This window comes from Thermobia domestica, chromosome 9 (genome assembly GCF_964235325.1).
Source record: "Thermobia domestica chromosome 9, izTheDome1.hap1.1, whole genome shotgun sequence".
Lineage (NCBI taxonomy): Eukaryota > Metazoa > Arthropoda > Insecta > Zygentoma > Lepismatidae > Thermobia > Thermobia domestica.
Genome location: NC_137462.1, coordinates 42,626,357 through 42,650,209, shown reverse-complemented (window position 1 = coordinate 42,650,209; position 23,853 = coordinate 42,626,357). Strand labels below are relative to the sequence as shown.

General features: G+C 34.3%; 1 protein-coding gene across 1 annotated transcript in view; it reads left to right on the top strand.

The window, feature by feature from the left end:
- LOC145694607 (BTB/POZ domain-containing adapter for CUL3-mediated RhoA degradation protein 3) overlaps nucleotides 1–23,611 on the top strand; it is a 37,902-nt gene extending 14,291 nt beyond the window's left edge. Inside the window, exons 3-5 of the mRNA XM_081770996.1 lie at nucleotides 1,674–1,726; nucleotides 5,072–5,270; nucleotides 11,858–23,611. Of these exons, the coding sequence (XP_081627122.1) occupies nucleotides 1,674–1,726; nucleotides 5,072–5,270; nucleotides 11,858–12,061 (456 nt within the window). The 3' untranslated portion in view covers nucleotides 12,062–23,611. The remainder of the gene's footprint in view (nucleotides 1–1,673; nucleotides 1,727–5,071; nucleotides 5,271–11,857) is intronic.
- Nucleotides 23,612–23,853: the final 242 nt, after the last annotated feature.

Below are 23,853 nucleotides of genomic sequence, written 5' to 3'. Positions count from 1 at the left end.
AGTCTGTAGGCGCTGTTGCTGTTCCTGAGCTGTAATTAAAACACTTTTATATATGAAAATTCACAATATTTATTGTGTATATTTTTAATATAGATAGAGATAAAGGTTAGTGACAATTGAATAAAGCCAGGAAGAAGCGAATAATAATAATAATATGCACTTCGTTAAGAATTTACACAATAAATAAAATGGGATTTTTAGTTACAGATCAGGAGCTTACATTAATAGAAGGAAGAATACTCGTTAGGAACTTTTAGGTTAGTGTGTCCAAATGAAAACTTGAGCAAGGAAGAAGTTGAAATTATTTAGATATAAATAAATAACACAAACCAGAATCTTTATTTTATATTATTTAACTACATTATTAAAGAAATGTGTATAAGCAATTATGGAAAATCTTAACAATTTTTACATCTACTTTCATCACAAAATAATGAAAAATATTTTTATTTCATTTCCGTGTTTCCATTTTCATCATTGTTCACATATGTTTCAGGATAAGTGTAATAAATCAAATTACGTTCTACTTATAAAAGTACAAGATGATATTTTAAGAAGTGATATGATGATTTTGTGAGTTACCCAACTTTGTTGAAAGGGTAATGGCAAAAACTACGGAAATTATACAGATTTAATTTTACAAAAGTTATCAAGAAGGTAAGCGCTAAACTTATCGTTATTAATTATTTTGTGTGTATTTTCATACCAGATTTATTACGAACTATTTATATACCTTGAGAAAAGCAAAAAGCTAATACTCACCGGAAGAGATATATAGTAGAATTTCTTCTACATGTAACAGGTAGCTTTTTCGGAGAAAGCTTCTTCCATGTCCGGCCTGGTAAAGACTCAAAAGGATTTAAAAACATGAAGGAAGAGTAAACAAATAGTTAAAAGGTTAAGACATGACAGTGAGTGTCCATTCCCATGTGTTTAGTGTTTGAGAGAAGATTTGTTTTCTACATATCGTAACCTTTTAACATTTTTTTTTAAAACCCTTCCTTCATGTTTTTAAATCCTTTTTGAGTCTTTAACAGTCCGAAGATGAAGAAGCTTCTTCCGAAAGCGCTACCTGTTACATGTAGAAGAAACTGCTATATCGAGTGTTCTACAAATGGCGCCCACGGATTACAGAGAACTATTCTACCAGTCATAATAAAGCAAAAAATATATATATTTTGTAACTTTCGGGTTCTTGTCTGGATTCACAAATTGCATTATGTGGCAACGTCGCAAATAAAAACCATAGAGTTGATCTATTAATTTATCAAATAGTTGCGTCGATTCTTTCCAGATGACAGCTAAAGTCGAGATAGATTGATACTAGCATCACTTATTAGTGTAGCAATCGATTTAACCACTTAATGTATTTGTAGAGTGATGCTAATGGTCGCAAGTTAATTTGCGACGTTGCCACATTGTGAAATTTTGATTCCCCATAGCTGCTGCAGGAGGCCCCGGACGGCAAACCGTCATATATCAATTTCGCCTTATTTTGGCCTGTAGAATAGTGCTGTGTGGTCCATGGGCGCCATTTTTAAAACACCCGATATATCTTTTGCGATAAGTATTAGCTTTTTGTTTTTCTCATTGAATATCATCACCGTTCGCAATATTGTGATATTTCTATACCTGTTTATAACTTAATTGTAAGCAGCCTTCTTTTTTTACAGCCTGTGGTCAAATTGCTTATCAATCGGCATAACAACAAGTATTCGTACACAACGTAAGTACATAATTTACATACTTCTTTTCATAAAATACCTACTAGTAAGTTCAGTGGGTGGTTTTTGAAAGCCTACGTAGCCAAAATTCACTTTTTTCTTCTTTTATTTTTTTAAAGGAATAATTTGATATCGCAGGTAGTTTGTTGTTAATTAGGGCCAAGCCCCTGGCGCCTTACTCTATCGGACCCCATGTTTAACCCTGCCTTTGGCTACTTATGTCAATAACTACGGGCACAAAAGAGGTTCACAGGTGAAACTACTAAATCTAGTCCTTCAAGGAGGGCAGGGGGTCATAGTGGTAGAGCGTTTACGTCTGGTATGTGGTGTTCCTTGGTTCGATTCCCAGCCAAGTTAGTTTGTGGTGAACAAAATCGTGTTCGTGGGTTTTCTCGGGGTACTCCCGTTTCATCCCACATTCTCATTCCACCATCTCTTCCATCACCATTCATTTGCTCTAATTGTTTGTCTCCCTTAGCGTAAAGGACATAATCGTGATACGTTGAACTAAAGTTTTTAATTTTATGTTAATTTTTTTAACGAATGCAAAGCTACACACCCATCAGTTTAAATATGCGAAAAATTTTGAATAAAAATAATAATAATAATAGGTATTTTGCCATTATTGACAGGACACTTGCTGCAATTGAATAAAGTGTAATTAAAATTAGCTTGCCTTTGTTAATCTGTTACTTTCAGCTGACCGAGTTATTTAAATACGAAGCTTACTGTTATTTAAACACTAAACTGAACAATAGCAATAATTATAAAATCTGATAAATAATATTTCGCTTGTCATCAATCGATACTAGTGACATTGTACGGCGAAACTCTAGTCTGAACATTTTTAGTCGACGGCGATACGGGAACTGATTATTTCATTCCATAGTAGATAAAAATATGCAGTACTGTTAGTTTCGAGAGGACCACTGCGGCTCAGTAGTAAAGTGCTCAACTCGGATGTGTGGGGGTCCCTAGTTCGAAGCAGCCCTTAGCCTCAGTGCGTAATCGTGGGCCAGTAAACTAGAATCTTTATTCATTTTAGTTCTGATCTTAAACACGATAACATTCTTTTAAGCAAAAATCCACTAGTGAATTAAATTGGTGAGTGGAAGTGCGTTTGAGAACATATAAAATAAGACAACAAGGTCAAAAGATATTACAATTTTAGCAAGTATCCGACCAAAGTCTTTAAAGTAGTAAATATAAAAGTAGGTTCCAAAAATAGAATAAAAAAATAAAAGAATTACAAAGCTGATCAAAAAAATTCTGTCGCTTTTTGTGGAGGTGTGTCTTCCATTGGCCTCACACTTGAGTTGAATGCGAATGGTGATAAGGCGAAGGTCAGTTGTTGGTGTGCCTTTATCCAATATATTACCTGGTTGTGGCAGTTCAGTTACACCGTGAACTTGCGTAAGGACAGAGTGAACAAGGGACCCCCTCAGAGCATCATAAGTGCTTGTATGCTGTACAAGTTCAAACTGGGGTCAAACGCCGCTGCAATATATGCTAGGCCTTTGGTTAGGGTGTCGTGACTACACAGACAGTGCAGCGGTGTTTTAACAAGATAAAGGACTGTGACGAAACACTCGAAGAAGCATCACGTGCCGGAAGGCCAACACATGTCCAAAATAAAGATCTTTAGGCAGCATTTAAGGCGAACGGTAGCCAGACATGTGAGAAACTGGAACTTTCTTGGTTACCTTTATATTTATATTTTTGCAAATAAACATTGCTTTTCTTATTTTCGTGAAGTTAAAAAAATTCTTACTTTTAAAAATATTGAATACTACACGGTTTATGTGTAAACTTACCAATATGTGTCTTCCCAAATGTATTCGTGGTGTTACAATACCGATAATATAGGTTTTTCAAAATGATTTGAATGATTTCAAGTTTGTATAATTTTATTAATTGCGCAAATTATTTAAAGTTCACATAATACTAAGAATAAAAATATTTTGATAGACTTTTAACGGTTATGGAACAATTTCTTATTGCTCAAATCATTTTCACTCACACTGTGTGTGTCTAGAAGAAAACTTGGATGTCTAAAGAGCAGCACTACGCATGTCATATACCCTAAATCTCGCAGTAGGCTAATATTGCAGAACTTACACGTCAGCCTTGTAACACAATCCAGATCAATATTTTAACTTTCGCTTGGTTTTACGTTGAAATCTCTAACGTTATCACGTAGTAATTTAATGTATAGCACTGTTTCTGTTTATATATTTGTTAAGCACTGGTGAATAGGAGGTGGTGAGCAGTGTTCCTATGGTGTACTGTATTTTCTTTTAATCCAAAACCAATAATTTATCGCTCTTCCTTCGCTATTGCTTCGCAGAAGTTGCAGCTCTCAGGCTATGAAAGATAATGAGCTGACGTATTTTTTTAAAAAAATGAAATAATTATAAATACTTTTTATAAATTATATTTAAAGACCTAATTGTGGCAAAATAAAACTGCGAAAATGGCAGGCAAATTGGCAAAATAAATTTAAAAATGGCAATTTATAAGAGTGCATTTATTCATAGTCTTTTACCAAAACCTCACATTAAATGTATTCGTTCATGGTACATTAAGAATTATCAATAACACTAATTAGGAAATATGACAAATATCAATAACCAGAATCCACTAAAACGAAGAAAGAGAAAAAATACGCATAAGAACGTCAGTATCAAAATAATACTGCATAGAAAATACATTACTAAATACGATGATCAAGAGCTAAGAAAGAAAGAAAGAAAATACCATGAGAATTCGATTCATATTAGGTAACTACATTGACTCTTAACGTAGTTGACCTCTGCACAGTATCAAAAGCTTTTATTATTATTATTATTATTATTATTATTATTATTATTATTATTATTATTAGATGCGTTTGAGGCCTGAAATCGATCGTTCACCTATTGATGTGACGGTAATATTTGAGGTACGCCACAACCTTGGGATTAATAGCAGTATCAATTGTGCTTTCCATGTATTTGTTTAGTCAACTGTGATTTATCCTTCTCCTTCCGGTGAAGATCATTAATGTCCATCTCTTACAGGTGATCTGTATTTCACGATAACAGCGATGTGGCAATATGTATGTAGAAATAACCATAAAATGGCAAATGTGTTAATGTAATAAGTGTCATTTATTCACGATTTCGTGTAAAAATGGCAAAATAGGGTATTTTGGTACAACTGTCGGTCTTTAATTACAATAATGTGTCCACTGTACACTTCAACGAATGGCGGATGAGGTTTAAATTTAATTTCTTCTGTTCCACATCAACTAAATTCAGTGATGTTGTGTAAGGCTATAAATATATGTATTTTTCTTTCTCTTTTAGCACATCAGATGATAACTTACTGAAGAATATTGAATTGTTTGACAAATTGTCACTGCGCTTCAGTAACCGCGTCCTTTTTATCAAAGATGTGATTGGTTCCAATGAAATCTGCTGCTGGACGTTTTACGGCCATGGGAAGAAAGTTGCAGAAGTATGTTGTACATCCATCGTATATGCAACAGATAAGAAACATACTAAGGTAAGAAGTCGCGAGGAGAATGTTAGTCTTATGTTCTGTACAGTTAGATTTTGTGCATCACGGAACAGCATATTTCAGCCTTACTCGTGCAATACTAACTTGTTTGTCTCTGGAAATTGTACTATTATAACACGTAGATAGATTCGAAAATTATGCTGAGGCACGTTGACTCATTGATAGAGCGTTTCCTAATTTCGAGGAATCCCTGGTTCGATCCCAGATCATGTGAATTTGTAGTGGACAACATCGTGTCAGTGTTTTTCTTGGAGTTCCCTCGTTTCCTCCCACATTCTCTTTCCACTAATTCTTTTCATTATTCATCTGTCTCCCTTAGCGTATACGCATCACTGTGGGGGCCACAGTGGCTCAGTGTTAGAGAGTTCATCTCTGATGTATGGGGCCTTGGTTCGATCCCAGCTCGCGCCAACTGAACTTTGTAGTGGACAAGCACCGTGTACGTGGGGTTTCTCGGGGTACTCTCGTTTCCTCCCACTTTCTTCATTCTACCATATCATTCATTTCTCAACGTATCTTTTAGCCTAGCCTGCGTAATCGTGGGACGTAAAACTTAAGATTTCATTTTTACTTATAACTGTGGGAGTAAAAGTGATATTTATTTTTTCGAAAATTAAGTTACAATTTTGTGATATATATATAGTATATTTTAAAATACAAAATGTAAGTTTGCGTGAAAGAACAAATTAAGTTGAGGAAAAACAATTAAAGTTAGGGGAAGTACGGGTACGAGATGCTTTTTAAGAGTGATTGGTGTGAATTAGACGCTCTCCACACGCACTGACAGAACTGTCGGTTGCAGAATATCAAATTTCACCAGACTCTATAAACTAGGATGTGATTTTCCTACATTGCATGAGGGTTGCCAGGCAATCTTTTCTTAAATTGTCACAAATATTTTCTCTCTTGCAATAGTGAGCGTCCTCCGTTAATCACTTGAACATCATTTTAAGCAGGGGCGTCATTTGGGGAGGGAAAGGCAATTGCCCCCCTGAGTTTGAGCAACACATGCTTTTTGTTAAATATATATTAATATACTAATAACAACGTGAAACTAGGTTGGTGGGCAGTGTTTCCCCATCCCTAGCAAAATCTGAAATCACATTACTCAGGGTGTCTATCGGTCACGAAAGTCACGAAATGAGAGAACGATCATGAAAGTCAAGAAATTTAGCTTTTGGGTCACTTTTTTTTTTTTTTTTTTTTTTTTTAAATCTACAAATATACGTACAGACTGGAAAATTTTGTTCTACAAAATATCAAAATTCACCACCAAAGATGTCTATGGTCGGCTTTAGACGCTACAAAATCGCTACCAAATCGCGTGCATGAAAATTCGGTCCAATTCGCATCCAACTTCATTCTTGAGAATGTTCCGAAATTTTATGGTTTGATAAAGAAAAGGTCACGAAAAAGTCACGAAATTTCATTTTGGAATTTTAGTAGACACCCTGTTACTGATTTCAAGACAATATAATAATCAGAAATAAAAATTTACACTACAAAACATTACGTTGTTTGTTATGATTAACATTACGATAAGATTAAATCTGTAGCGTCATTTCAGATTTTGTCAAGGGGGAGCAAAATACTCCACTAAAACAGGTATTTCGATTTTTTATTACTATATTAGTATACGATCGATTAAAAAGTATGGAATTCTGAAATTCAGTGGGAGGGCAATAGGCCCTCTGCTCTCCCCAAATGATGTTCCCGGGCCAAATAGAATCTATTAGATACTAGATACTACTCTATTGAATGCACACTTCATAACCACACACTAATAAAATAATATAGTGTGAGAGTTTAAACATACTTAAACTGTCTCTGTGTAAAGACTATTTCATGAACCTGAAAGCCTTTTAGTGCTTTCAGTTTTTTTTAGTTTAACGTTCCACGATTATGCTCGAAGCCCAAGAGAGACGCCAATGTTGATAGTGAACGAAACGATAGAGTGAAGAAAGTGGTATGAAACATTAAAACTCCGAGAAAACTCATGCGCACGGTGTTCGTCGAGCACAAAGCTCACTTGTCGCGAATTGGGATTGAATTAGGGACTTCACTCACCAGAGATGAGGACTTCACCACTGAGTCGAACTTCACTACGTTTCCGAACCTAAAAGCTCTTTTCTGTAATTCTTGTCCTATCTGGTGCCAAATTTTGTTTGTCAGTGGCTTATTGCAATGATCTATGTGCGACATATTCTTTAGTCTGTACTAAATTTATCAACTTATCTTTATCTATTTTGGTCACTCAACAAAGTTATGAACTAAAAGTTACTATATTAGCGTTTCGTATTCATGCAACAGTCATGTATTCATGCGCGTAGTCGTAGTGACTCGTATGCATGAAACCAAGCACCAAAATTCGAACAAATCTTTGTTATATGTAGATACTATATATCTTCTGAAAATTCTGGAGTAATCATTTCGCGATAAGTTAATTGAATTAAGTTAAAGGAAATATTTTCATTTTCAGTAAAATTCCGTTATCAGTCGTACCATCATCAATTTCCTTTCTTCTTTCCATTACTTACCCACTCCCGAACATACTCACCCTAAAATATTCTTCTACACAATGGTAAACGTGACTTTCTCGCTGTTGGGGGCCGACAGAATTGCAGGTGATCATGTATGCAGGTACTTATTCAAAATACATTGAAGGTAATTTTGCTGACGTTAAAATGTCGATGGGTGACGGTTTATATGAATAGCCCCTTAAAAAAAAAAAAAAAAAAAAAAAAAAGACAAAGAAGTGGCCTTACAGATATAGAAGTCTAAAAGAAGATTGACTGGAGTAGATGTATCGAAGGCTTGTAAGAAACTGAATAGAAAATTTACCTTTCACCAACGTCACTGAAAATTTCTTCGAGGAGAGTTCAACAAGTTATTACCCTTACCATGGTACAGATGTGCCAGTAATGTAAAAAATTACCCAGACAGAAAACAAGAGCTGCGGTATATTGAACAAAATCGAACACTGGCCTGTGATTAGGTTTCTACATCTTCAAAGGAAATCGGTACAGGCGATGCTTGAAGAGATGGCAGCTGTGTGTGATGAAAAATGTCCGTCTTATGAGACAGTGAAACACTGAAAGAGAGAATTCAAATGTGGTCGCACAAGCATACAGTATAACTTAACAGAAGGTCGTTCCTCAACGGCGACAGACCCAAATATGGTGGCAAAAGTTGAGCACCTAGTACTTGAAGATAGACATGTGGCCTTCAATTGTTTAGCTAGGTAGACAAACATCAGTACGACGTCCGTTCATGCAAAGTGGCAGCAAGATGAGTTTCCCAACTGATGACATGTTTTGAAAAAACAACAACGTATGGAATGTGTACAAAGCATTTTGGACCTATACCACAAGGATAAAGATGGTCTTATAAACAGATTAATGATAATGGATGAATACTAGGTGTATCTATTTGATTCCGAAGACAAAGAAGTGAGTAACACATAGAAACACCTCGTTCCCTACCCCTAAAGAGACTCAAATCCACAAAGTCATGTCCTAGTTTTGGAATCTTGCGTGATTTGATTACTTACGAAAAGGGTTACAAGCATACGAACATGTTACGTGAACCTGCTGCAAGTTACAGGATGCTATTAAAGAGACAGGGTTTGCTTTCGAAAGGTGTATTGCTGCTAGCGGACAATACACCGGTGCACCAATGTGGCTACGAACTTTCACTGTGCCTACCTCTTTCAACTGATCTTGCTCCGTCCGATCACTTTCTCTCCCCAAATATGAAAAAATAATTGCGGATTTGGTGTTTTGCGTATGATGATGATGTCATTAATCCAATGAAAACTATGTTTGTCTCCCAACCCCATAGACTTTTTATGCAGATGGTTGGTTTTAACTGACTGATCCGTAGATGTAAGAAATGGAAGGCAATACTCCATGAATATGTAGAGGACACATCTGTAGACCAAATTGCATATCCCTAGCTCATCTGTTATGGTAAGGGTGTGGTGCGCCACTTTTAGCACTCGAGCGTGCACACTACAGATATTTTTTTCTAAGTTGTGAATTACTTGTGGTTTTCCGGGAAACAGTTCAATAATTCCATCAAAGTTCATTTGTATGTATATGGCTAATTACAAGAAAAATTACATTATTCATATATTTGAAACAAGGCAGTGGGCAGCAAATGCCTCTGGAAATTCAATATAGCCCATACTTGAAGGAAAAAGGAAGTTATAATGGGTAAAACTTCTGGAAAATCGTACAAGTTGTATTTAGAATAAGCAGAAAGTTTAATTATTTAGCGTATAACATTCTAATTTGCCATTTAAGAAGAAAGTAATTTTGTTGCTCGATAAAAATATACCAATTAATTCTAAAACATAAAAATTGTTTTATATATGATCTCTGGTAACGAATAGTGTACATTCTTGGTCATTATTGCACACATCCTATCTTTTTCAGACAAAATTTGTTATATTGAAAGTTTTGACAAGTAGTGCACGAGGAAGGGGGGGGCAAAAGAAACCGAATTAAAAGCATGTGGCTGTTTCTAGGCATAGTAGAGAGTTCTTTCGCTAAATGGATCTAATAGAGATGTCCCCAAAATCAGTTGCCCAAGCGGCGTCTGCTTAGAAGATTAACATTTGATCGTAGTGTTGTTTTTCTTAATGATTCTCGTTTGCTGCTTGCGAAATCGTAATAGCAGGTTTAAATGAACAAAAAGTGTGTTTTAAATTTTGCGTCCTACTTGAAAAATCGGCAACGGAAGCTTACCAAATGCTTCAACAGGCTTTCAAGAAGGATGCTATGAGCTGCACACAAGTTTTCGAGTGGTTTTGGTACTTTAAACGTGGTGAGATGAGTACTGAAGATCATGCTCGTTATGGGGGCCCTTCATCATCTCGAAACGACGCAAATTAAAAAAATCCGCCAAAAAAGTCAAGGAATATCGTCATTTCACGATCTACGAAATTTCAGAAACAGACAGGAGTGAGTTGGAGCTCGTGCCAGCGGAGTCTGACTGAGGATTTGCAAATGAGATGTGTTACTGCTAAGTTTGTTCCTCTTACACAGGATAAAAAAAAAAAAATAAATAAATAAAAAATAAAAAAAAACATTGGTCTGAATTTGAGCCAGGACTGAAAAAAAAAAAAAAAAAAACATTGTAATAGTGAAAACCTTTGATAATGTTCAACTAGCTGTTTTAAGTACTTGTGGCAGTATATCCTAATTGTGGCATGAATCTATGAGCATATTTGAAGAGTTTGTTGTTATATGTATAAACGCTTTGAATGTTTGAGAAGTGTAAAATAATAAAGAGAAATATTATTAATAAAGTAATATAAGAGTTTAATAAACGTGAAGACTCTCTACTCAGTAAATGGTCCTACGTTTATGATACGATTCTATATATCTGCAACAGAAAAGTGCAGCACATAATACAGGTTTATATATCAGCTAAAGATTACATTGGCTAAATAAGAGTAATGCATTTGACCTGTCCCTTCCTCCTCCATTTGGTTCGACTTCCAACGATGCTTTTGTACGTACTACGTAAAATGACATTGTATAATTTGGCCATCTCATGTAAATCGTGAAAGCTTTGGTGGCGAAGTACTAATGCGTAAGACCTAAAATATATTCAGTGACTTGAAGAAAATTTCATTTGAAAATGTATTTTCCGAAAATTGGTTAACTACGTTGTGTTAACAAACAACATAGGTTAGATCTTATACTATAGCGCAACATATTAACTTCGAATTATAATTTATCCACAAAAAATCAATTCCACTTAAAATTGTCGTTCGGTTGAATAACAAAAAGGTAATGTTGATTGAACATATAAAGAAATCTTGTAATTTCGAAAGCAAATGTCATGACAAAATATGAAAATAGATAAATTAGTGCTTTTATGAATCTGATTATTAGAAACATGATCATCTTTTATAAGACTTTTTATTAAGAATCTATTAAAATTATAGAATGTCAATATTAAAATAGAGATGTAGCACGTTTCAAACTTTATGATGGTGACGATGGCAGTTTATAGCTATTGAATGTTCTGTGCAAACTCCGACCACTCAACTCGGAAACCATCCAGTGAATGTTATTTCAAGAAAAGCCCCCGAAAGATGCTGAGAACATTAGGACTCAAACCATACTCCCGCCTGAGCGGTCCCGGGTTCGATTCCCGGTTGGGACACTCGGTCGAAGAAGTGTGTAAGAGCTTTTTCAAGCCAGCCAACCTGAGTAAGGTTTTCCTGGGTTTTCCTCATTCACAGCAGGCAAATGCCGGGATGGTACATAACATACAGGTCTCAGACCGGTCCTCCTTCCCCAATATTTTCTTCCTTCCCTTTCCTCGGATAGTGTGATTGCCGAGGGATGTTATCCCTCATACGCGACGGGTTAACATGGCCATAGATGCCGAAAGCCCAGAAATGTAATTCCTAATACCCTAATCAAACCATACCGTCCTGCTTTACAAAACAATTGCTAATGTTAAGCGACTTACGACCCATCCTATATATAAGTATGAATAGAAAATAATAAAACACCACCTTATAGTTCTTAACTTGTGTGTGTTAATTTCCATAGGTTGAATTTCCAGAGGCAAGAATTTATGAAGAAACTTTAAACGCTCTTCTTTATGAGAACCGAACAGGACCAGACCAAGAATTGATGCAGGCAACTTCTACCAGAGGAGCAGTGGCTGCTATGTCATCATATACAAGCGATGAAGAAGAAGAAAGAACAGGATTAGCACGACTGAGATCGAACAAGCATAATAACTGCCCATGATGTTTTTTATACAGAAAATTACAAGTGGAAACCAAAGACACCAATTAGTACTTTTAATCTATGTACATTGATTTTGTCTTGTATTTGCGTCTTTATAAACGTTAACAGGTTAAGATAACGCTTGAATATAAGACTGGATAATATTTTAACATATATTTTTCTGTACAGAAAATATATAATAGTAGGGCCTATATGTTATATAAAATCATGTATTTGTCAAATAAATAAAAGTATCTCAGTCTTAGGTTTAGGTCTGAGGAGTCGACTGGAGTAGTTATTGTCTGCCAATATTTGGCCATATAAATATTTAGAAAAGTTGCCATGTTTATTACGGTAAGAAGCGGACCATTTTAATTCAAGCCAAAAAAATGGCTTCCATATTATTCGATACCCTTTGATGTGATAATAGTGCTGAAACAGAGCATATTTGTAAAGTTGGTAGATTTTGTTGCAGGATTCTTGTTATATGTGGTTATTATGAGGGCACCACTATGCTCTCCAATAATATACTCAAAATAATATTTTTTTCTTTCCCTTTCGTTCCTGACCAGTTCAGTTGTTCAAGTCGATTCACCAAAATTGGTGAAGCAAAAGTATAACTCAATATGTCTGTAAAGTAAGTAAATGAGGATTGAAGTTTAAAGTAAATTTCAAATGTCGAGGTATATTAGAAGTGTATTGTCTGTAAGTCTGTTCAACATTAAAAAATAATGCTGACATTTAAGAGCCTGACGTACTAAAAATAATACAAAATTTACCATTTTTCTTTTGCTTGTTTTTCATAAGTGAAAAGAAATCATGAAATGCAGCTTACCACAGTCATAGATGTTATTCTACAGCAGCAAATATGAACCTGAAGAATTTCCAGAATTGCCATCCATAGAAATTACAATGTTGCCAGAATAACATTTTCCCCAAAATCTAAGTTAAGGCAGCGACTAGAGGAACTAACTCAGCTGCATTTGATTACGTATCATTATCTTGGAATCCTGTGAACCACTTTTTAAATAATAGTATTTAGTTTGTAATAAACAAAATAGTTTTAACATACATTTATTAAAATTAAATAATAATGTTATTTAAAAAGTAGTTCACAGAATACCAAAACAACATGATACGTAATCAAATGCAGTTGAGTTCGTTCCTCTAGAGTACGTTTGTTTTTTATTGGCACGCTTACCGCCTAAAGGATGGATCTGTCTGCAACGAATTGTTGCCACGCCACGGTTAAGTTGACAGTTACAATACGCTAGGTAACAGCTAAACGCTACACAAATCACTGTAACACACTTGTTCGTGTGTGGCAACTAAGCACTTCAAATAGCAATGTCCTCATCTGATTGGTTGGCTGACAACTAACGTCACCTACACGACAAAACCAATAAGACGTCTATTGGATTAAAAAGTTCACGTGAGTGCTAGCAGAAAACGCTTTAAAGGCCAACCAAGAACAATGGCGGAAAGTGTGCCAAGATAAAACAAACCTACTCTAGTCGCTGCCTTAACTTAGATTTTGGGGGAAATATTATTCTGGCAACACTGTAATTTCTATGGATGGCAACACTGAAAATTCTTCAGGTTCATATTTGCTGTTATAGAATAACATTATCTATGATTGTGGTAAGTTGCATTTCATTTTTGAAAAACAAGCAAAAGAAAAATGGTAGATTTTGTATTATTTTTAGTATGTCAGGTTCTTAAATTCTTACCAACGTTATCTTCTAGAAACGAATATATATATATATATATATATATATATATATATAGTGCGTGTGTGTGTGTGTAAACTATACCAATTCTCACTGAACGTTGCGATGTTCCAGCACTAATTTGTCAATTATGTGTCACTTTATATACTACTAATAGTGCCAATCCTAAAGATGATGGATGAATTTCAAACGATTATAAATTTTCCATAATAGTTGTATTCTTACCAATCGTTATTAGTTCTTTTCTTCTGTTTTATAAGTAGACTTCGGATCGATATGCACTAAAAAACGGCAAAATATGCATGCAAATATGCGCTAAAAAATACGAAAATATGCACTGAAAATATGCAAATATGCACTAAAATTTGTAAATATGCACCATTCAAAAGCTAAAGTTAAATGAGGGATTTTATTATCTGTAGAGAAAAAAGGTGTATTACATGAACCACATATACTTGGTGTATAACGATGATGTATTTATGCTACAATATACAACTATGTACTTTTCGATGTTTCTGGCAAAAGCCTGTATTTATCTGTCAAAACATTACTGTATACGGAAAATGTTCTTTCCTTGTCACGGGTCGTTAAGAGACAGCATTTAAAAGAAGCAATGTTACTTGCCTATAAATCTGAAATTCGTGAGTCCTTGTTACCAGGAACACTTTATTTACATTAGACAAGAATTTTATGCCAGAATTTTTCGCGTCTATTGACTATGAATTTCGAAAAAATTCTTGTCCGATTGGTTTTGGTGGCGTCTGTTTCGTTATTGAATTAAACTGCTCAAATGCACTACAAAGTCCTAATCATCACTTTTCTAATCTCGTTATGATTTTTGAAATTGCACTAAAATGAAAATGAAATGAAATTTTTGAGTTTTACGTCCCATGGTTATGCCGGTTAGGCTAAAGGAGACGGTGATCATGAAAAATGAATGAAGTCGTGGAATGAAGAAAGTGAGAGAAAACGGGAGAACCTCGAGAAAACCCACGCACACGGTGTTTGTCCACCACAAAGTTCACTTGGCGGGAGCGGGGTTTGAACCCATGACCCCAAACACCAGAGGTGAACGCTCTACCACTGAGCCACTGCGGCTCCCATGAACTGAAATGAGTATTGATAAACGTAAGGTCGCTTTTAATATTTTCAGCTCCGTAAGCCTCCATATATATAAATTTACAAATAAAAAAGAATGCGCCTAGTATCTGTGAATAAAGAATAAATATACTCGGAGAAACATTTCTGGCATAAACATATAATAAAAGCTACCTAGTGAAATTGAACAGGACTCACAAAAATTTCCGTTAAAGGTTTTAAAGTTAACGAAAATAGATGTATGTTTTTAAAAAAATTAGTAATGTACAGTCTGCAGCAAGAAAACCTGCAACATGAGCATGTAAATTTATTATGAAACGACGAAGTCTTTGCTCCAAAATAAGTGTTCAGGGGAGGATGCCGAGGTTTATCCAGGCGTGATTCGTGCTTAGACGTTATGTTGATTCCCTGGACTGTTAGGCGTAGTTTCACAATAAACTTAACATGCTCATGTTGCAGGTTTTTTGCTGCGGACTGTACATACATATAATGGACATAGCGAGATAAAATAAAATGTTGTACATAGGTGTTCCGTATTCAATTACAGTAATTATTTGTGCTACGAATTAATACACATAAAACTTACAGCGAACAAAAAAAGCCTACATACGGTTTCAAAGGCCAAGACAAAAAGTAGATGATACGCCCTTTTCAGCGCTCCTCCCTCTACTGTTGACTCCCTTTTGAACAATTGTGTATATTATGCTCCTTGTTCCATGTCTCTAAACCAGCTAGAGAACGAGTTTTTGGTATTTGGAAATTACTATGTATATTGCACTTCGTTTAAAAAGTCGCACGGTATCTAGGGCCTTATGTGGCACTGGACTAAAGGTTAAATATATAGGGTATCAAGTAAACGAAGACCTTTACAAGGTAGTTCATATATCTAACCTCTTACAAAATGTCGAACAATTTTCTAAATGCTACATTCCGGAACTTGAAAATTTCCGTTAAAATATATATGTTAACATCCGTTCTTCGCAACACAGGTTCCGCCTAATCAAGAGAATTTATCCATGTTTTTTTCCTTTTTTTTTACCTTTAAATTCATGAGACTGTGAAATATTTCCGTTTAAAATAATTTTCCGTTTAATAAGGGACCTGTTGAAGGCAGTTTTTACTGTATTAAAAGCCTGTATTCAAAAACCTTAGGTTCTTGTTTAAAAGAAAATAAATCCACTTGAAATTACTTTTTGTATCCAATTATGTGTAAATCCTAGAATATTTTCTTCTAGCGTAACAATTTTCTTCTTGAATTGTTAAGCTCTCTCAACTTCAATCCATTGTTTCAGAAGATAACTTCTTAGATGATTTTTCTGGCCCATTTAGTTGTAGTGCGACATGTTTGTCCAATTTTTGTCTACCCAAGAAAAAATGTGCCATTCAAGTTAACAAAGGAGGGCCATTTCAAAATTTCAGCCACTTCGATCACCTGTTTTGCGACATTTTCAAATTTGAATTTTAACCAGCTCAGAATTTTGCCCATTTTTGTCCACCCAAGAAAAAGAATTATCATTCAAATTAACAAAAGAGGGCCATTTCAAAATTTCGTCCAATTTGATCACCTGTAGGGCGACATCTCTAAATGCGAGTTTTAACTGGCTAAGAATGTTGTCCAATTTTTGTCCACCCAAGAACAAATTTTGTACCATTTAAATCAACAGAGAGGGACATTTAAAAACTTGGACACTTCGATCACCTATAGTGCGACATCTTCAAATTTGAATTTTAACTAGCTTAGGAGTTTGTCCAATTCCTGTCCATTTTTGTCCACCTCAGAAAAAAGTTGTAAATTCAAATAAACGAGAGAGGGTCATTGCAAAATTTCGCCACATCAATCACCTGTAGTACGACATCTTTAAATTCGAATTTTAACAAGCTTCAAATTTTATTCAATTTTTGTGCATTCATGTACCACCAACAAAACATTGTGTACCACTAAAATAAACGAGGGAGGGTCATTTCAAAAATTGGCCACTTCGATTACCTGTAGTGCGATATCTTCAAATTCAAATTTTAATTAGCTCAGAATTCGTCCAATTTCTGTACATTTTTGTACAGTCACAAACATAAATAAATGGAGGTTTGAGCCATAAGAAATAATGGCTCCAACCTCCATTTATTTATGTTCGTGACTGTACCATCAAAAATTGTACTATTCAAATTAACAAAAGGAGGGCCATTTCAAAATTTTGGCCACTTCGATCACCAGGAGTGTGATATCTTTAAATTCGAATTCTAACTAGCTTAGAAATTTCCCTATTTTGTGTAGACTTTTATACCACCAAGATAGTTGAAATTCAAATTTGAAACTGTCTCACTACAGGTGATGCAAGTGGTCAAATTTTTAAATGACAGTCCCTGGTTTATTTCAATTCTGTGCGAATTAAAATTCGAATTTGAAGATGTCGTGGTACAGGTGATCAAAGTGGCTGAAATTTTGAAATGGCTCTCCCTCGTTTATTTGAATGGTACAATTTGTTTTGAGGAGTGGACAAAAATGAACAAAAAATTGGACAAGATTCTGAGCTAGTTAAAATTCAAGTTTGAAGTTGTCACACTACAGGTGATCAATGTGGACAAGTTTTGAAATGGCCCTCCCTCCTTTATTTAAATGATACAATTTTTTTTCTTGGGTGGACAAAAATGGGCAAAAATTGTACAAAATTCTAAGCTAGTTAAGATTCTAATTAAGATGTCGCACTACAACTAAATAGACCAAAATTTTTCTTTTGGCATTCTTATACTGCCACACAATTTCAAACCCACACACACATAACAGTAGGTACTTTAACTACTGAGGTGAGTGACGTGGAAATTTTGTTGTAGATGATTTGACATTGTTATTTATATCTGCTTCCAAAAAGCTGACATTCATGCATCATTGCCGGGAGGATGTTGAACCACTCACCCCTTTGTTATTCTCCTTTCACATAATCTTGGAAGATATTCTAAACTGACAACAATGAACCAAAACTTGAAATTCCATTTATGAAGAAAGTTGTTGGTTGTTGAAAATTATCAATTTGGTCGTTCCTTTAAATATGCATTTATATGCAGTAACGACATAAACATGCACTAAAGTCCGAAATATGCAAATATATGCACTATAAAACTCTGCTATTTTACCCCAAAACACCTGCAACGAATTTCTGTTTAAAGAGCATATCGATATCACATCAGGAACAAAACATGCAAATATGCAAAAATCCGAAGTCTATTTATAAGATAGAGCAATCATAATAATAGCATTCATGCTATTGTTATTATTATATTTATGATCATAGTAGATATATATTGTGCTTAAATGCACAGATTCCAAATATTCTTGGAGGAGATTCAATATTTATATATATTTTGGTGTATGAATTTAATGGTATTGGTAATCAATAGGCATTACCTTATACGAATCAGGAAAGTGACTGACTGGTCCTTGAAACATAATGAACTCATTGTCATTCCTAGTAAAGTGATTTATATTTGTGCGTTAGATGTATCTAGACTTAAGCAACAGATATACGTTGATAAACATTGCTAATTATAATTATAAAATGTTTTACTTAAGCGCATGTTTTTTCCTTCATGTATGAAACGTGTGAGTATTCTGTATTGTATGCAGTATTATTGCACTTATTTGATTTCGATAACTCCCTAACGTTACTTAGCTCATTTTGGTGTAAACAGGTCCGCAAGTTTGGTGTAAACAGGTCCGCAAGTGAAAAGAAAGCAGAACTTACACGAAATGAAGATTTTATGGTATTTTCCTGTGCTTGCATGGTGTGTACTCAGTGTAGAAAGAATGTGTTTCACTCTGTATGTATCCGTGTGTGTGTGAATGTATTCGTATATATATATATGTGTGTGGATGTATTTTACTCTATCATTCATCAGGAAATATTTTTTCTTGAATAACATCACTTGTACGAATGAGTAAAATTTAAAGTTTTCACGGAAATAACAGCCTGAATGAATCAAATAAGCTTTTATCGACCGTTAACAACGGTATAAATCTGACTGATAGTGTTAGAAAAACACTTCAGCGATTAACAGTGAGGAAGAGGTTCGACTTGATCTAAACAGTAACATGTGCCGCAAGTAGTATAACACAAAGGTAGACGTCTACGCCATTCTGTGTTCTTACTTATTGCCCGTGTTCAAGTGACATTTAGTCAAAACTTTTAAATTCGATTAAAAATTTAAAAAATGCATTCCTTTTGACGTTTCGGTGTTGTATCGGTCTTTTTCAGACTATTCTACAGAGAAAGAAAAGCAGTCCAAAGGATTTACTTCACGGCTCCGAAACGCTAAATTAGCCTAAATTGTATTCGTCAACTTTAACTATCAATCAAGAATTTGGGACATCAATAATTAAAATAATTCGACAGTCAAAAATAGCCACGGTGCTTAATGTTCACATTACGTTTTAGTTATAATTAGTCATAGAAAAAGGTACGTATTTGTGTAAATAAGTAACTGAATATCCGTTCACCTCACGGAAAAAATATGTTTATGGGAAATATTTGAAAGGTGTATGTGAACCTGTTCTCCTCCTTACGATGCGTATTTAAGTCGAAATGGAATGATGAAGCCCAGCTCAACCTACGTGCTAAATATGTTGCTCGTTTTCCTCTTGTTTAGAGCGTCCATGTGATTTCCTCTTCCTCTGCTGTTCTAAGTCTGTCGTTGGACATAGCATGCCTTGTTTTTCTACCTAGTCTATTATTTAGAAACAATGGTAAATATTTTATGACCTTAACAAGAAATACTGTTTAATATTTTAATGTAATAATTAATGAATCCATTGTTGCTGCATGAAAATACTCTTGTTTTGTTTTTGTAAAATTTTTGACCCCTCCCCCCTTTCTATATGCATTTTAAAGAGATGATAAGAGCCCAGTTCAAGGTAGATGCTCACTATGTTTAAAATTTCATGATAGTTCAGCTGTTCGGCTGCCATTCGATCACGAACAAGATTACTTTCAATTTTATTAATATAGATAGCTGTTGTCAAAAATATGTATCCAAAATGAAAGAAAATTTGATTTTAATTTAAAAGAAAGTTTTGTACAGCAACTTTCAAAAGTTTTATATCCCTGTCTCTTGATAGGATCACAGAAAATGCTGATTTTCCACTTAACAGAGTTCTTATGTAATGAACCATTCTTGAAGAAAAAAATTGTATCCGAGAGAGGAGCCGATAGAACAATACTTCTGGTTGTAAAATGTCCGATTACGGTATTCTTGTGTAGTTCTAAACCATATATTTACAGTTAGGAAATCTTTATTTAGTTTTGAAACTGTAGTCTCAAATAAAAGGGCGTTTCGTCTGCTACATTATACAGTTAAATAAGTGAATAAATAAATTACGAATACTGCAGGTCTTAAAATGAAGTTACAGGAAATACTGATGCATCAACCAGGAAGATTCGCAAAATCCCGTTAATTATCTGACTAATTGTCTACCACTTTTAGACGCAATTCTCCCTGCCACCGTAAGCAGTAGTTACTGTATCATAAGTTAAAATGTTATACAACACGCCTAAAGCTCACTATTATTCAACTGACCAAACTGTTTCAATGCACATCCTGCATCTTCATCGATGGGCATTGTGAAAACATAAACTGAAAACTATGTACGAATGAAACGATAGAAATGTTGCATTTGTTGCATTCTTTCAATTAAGGATAAATAAAAATACCTTCTTAAAACTTTTGACATGAATAAATAAATGTGGATAATAATTCTGAAAGAAACAGCAGCTGCTAAAATACTAAATCTTTCAAGTTTAAACATTAAGAAAGTGATAAATTAAAAAACCTTTCTTGTTTTATACTGTTTGGTAGCTATAGAAACTAATAACGAAGTGTAATGTTTTCTCAATTTGTAAATGAAGAAATATGAAAGTATTATTAACTAACACCTATTATCGGAAGGGTGAATGATAGCTCATCTAAACAAAATGTGCCAGATTGAATGTGTTGAAGTAATACGGAATATGGTTATGAAGAATAAAAATAATATTGATATGGCAATTCCATTTTGCCATTAACATTGAATGCAAGAGCTAGCAATAGCCCAGTTTTTTGAAAACTGAAGAAAGAGAGCTTAAAAATAGATAATACTGCTCTAAAATTAGTCAATATATTTATATAAAGTTTAAACAGAAGTAATTACAAAGAGAAAATTGATTATTTAAAATATGTATATGAACAATATAGTGCATACAGGGTGGCCCAAAAGTAGGTATCCAGTCCCGTACTGATAACTCATTGCTTTTTATGTCCTTTCTTACTGTTATCCATCAGGTAGACTTAGTTTCTTTGTTATTTGTTCGTGATGTCTTTTAATCTCACAACAGCCGAAGCAAATAAACCTATAAACTAGAATGTTATACTTGATCATTGCAAGGGTGTATACCTACTTTTGGGCCACCCTGTATTTGATTCATTTCTAAAATATTTGTGTACAATCTAGCTACTGTTTAGTAATTTTTATATATTAATTTGGCTGAAAATAGTAGTAGTAAGCAAGGCTTAGCTGCAATACGCGTCTGATAGCAATCGACAGTGGTAAATCTATATTGAATTGCTTGACTAACGGAAAGTTATATGAAGGTGTTCTTAATATATTTTCACCAACGTAACTCAGTTGTTGACGGAAATACAAATCTTAGTGAAGTTGATATTGGAAGAATGCAGGAGAAAAAACAGCTTTATACATATTATTGGAATTCTTTAACTCGAACGAGATACAAGGTACTTAATTGATGGCTCCTTAAGATTATTTTGTTTGTGGAAGAGCAGAAAATAGACATTTGCTTTGTTACTGCGTTAAATAAATATACTCTGTGAAACAACAGTGTGTGTGTAACTAACTTAAATAGGTTTTATTGTACTATTAAATTACCATTATTTTCCAAGCGTGCCATGTACAGTCATAAGCAAAATTGCATATCTATTTCACTCATGCGCCCTGAAGTAACAGTAGGATTAGAATTAAAGAGCATATTTGGGATTTTTAGGTAAAAGTCAATATACTTTTATCAATCATTTTTCAGAAAAAAAGAATACAGAAGTTATATAATTTGATTTTTCAAGTAATATAGTCTGTTAAAGAGTGTACCTTATTTTCAATACCCAGGTACATGGCATTATGGCTGAGTGGTCGTAATTGACTCTTCAAAATCTATTTCTTTTGTCTCTTTTTGATCAGTTAATAATCCACTCACATAAAACCAATTCTGTAAAGTGTAGCTATCCTTTACTAACTTTTATTTATATATTTATTTGGCTGAAGCTCTATTATCATGAGCTTAGACAACGGAATTGGTAAACAATAATTCGTATTTTCTCTAGTAGTGAATTTCGTGCGCTTTAACAAGATCTTTGAAATATATTGAATTCTGAAACTACGTTATGAATTTGAGTATAATTTTTGGTTATTACAGAATATATTGAGCACCAACGAACACAATTCTTCAATTAGACGTACCGATTTAGAAAGTATAAAAAACAATGTATGAGGGGATTGTTTATACTTTTGCTAGCGACTGTACAATAACATAAGGATCAGTGGTCTTTTAGTGTTGTTTATTTCAGCTTTTGTTATTTAAATATATACATAATATGTACTCATGTATAAATTTGAAAGCATCGTCACGTAATTTTGACGAAGGAGTTACACATTTTGTGTGTGTTGTAGGAAAAGGAAGCAGCTTGCGTACCAAGTACAATATAGGTCATATATATATTCAGCGTCATCGTATGTACAAACCTTTATGCGTATGTATGTATGCATGCATGTGCATGTTTTCTGTATGCTGTTAGAAATGATTTTTTTGTATTTACGATTATAAACGACAATGACTTAATTTTTATAAAAGACTGATGTCTTTATAATACGAGGGAGGATCCGAAAATAAGTTTCCCATGGCGACTGCAAGATCAAAAATAGCATGTGACATTTAAAGATCAGATGTATCTTTATTTTTCCATTTAAGTACCACGTACATTGATACATTTGTCATATCGGTCTATAAACTTCAAAAACCTTTTAAGGGAAAATTCATGGCTCTGCGTACGAAAGAAGCGTCGAATAGCTTGTGTGACTTCAACATTGCTTCCAAAGCGCCTGTCGCCGAGAGTCTTCTTCGGAGTCGGAAACAGATGGAAGCCACTGGGTGCGAAATCAGGACTGTATGGCGGATGGGCAAGGCGCTCCCACCCAAGAGTTGCAACGAGAGGGAAAACTTTTTTTCGGACTCCCTCTCGTATTAAAATACGGTACTAATATAATTTTCAAGTAAAAGTCTGACTTTTTTTTTGCTTTTTTTAAAAAGAGACTATGGTTTATTTTTTTCTTTAAATAATAATAATACTATCAATTCTTGTAGTTTGAGCCTAAAATGAAAATGATGCCTAATTGTTGATGTAAGTATTCGTGCTGCCCTGTGTATTCAGTATGAGAATAAGTCATCCAATGTTATGGGCATTAGAATATTTTGTGTATTGCGAGTCTGGATTTAATGAAAGCTTGTGTCTAGAAGGGCGTGAAAGAATGGCGATGTGTTTGGTGGACGTTTGGTTTTCTTTTGTGAATGTGCTATAACCTGTGTATATTAGTAAAGTTCCTGTGTTAAGTTCATTCATGAGATGTTGCTTTCTGTTATTGTTGTTGTTAGCATTATTATTATTATTATTATTTTGATTTTCTGTACCCAATAAATCGTAAATATGTACATTACATCACTTGTTTTAAATTAAAGTGTTATATGATTTAAAACAATGGTAATATTTTATTACTGAGTTATACTATTATAATAATTTGAGTGGTTTAATGGTAGAACGTTCTTGTGATTGTTGGATTAATATTGAACCATTCTTAAAGCTGTCATACATACCTTGAGCACCAATATATTCACTTCATCTTCAATGCAAATGGTAGCTGATTTGATCAGAGATGCAGTGGGTCGTGGGTCAAGATTT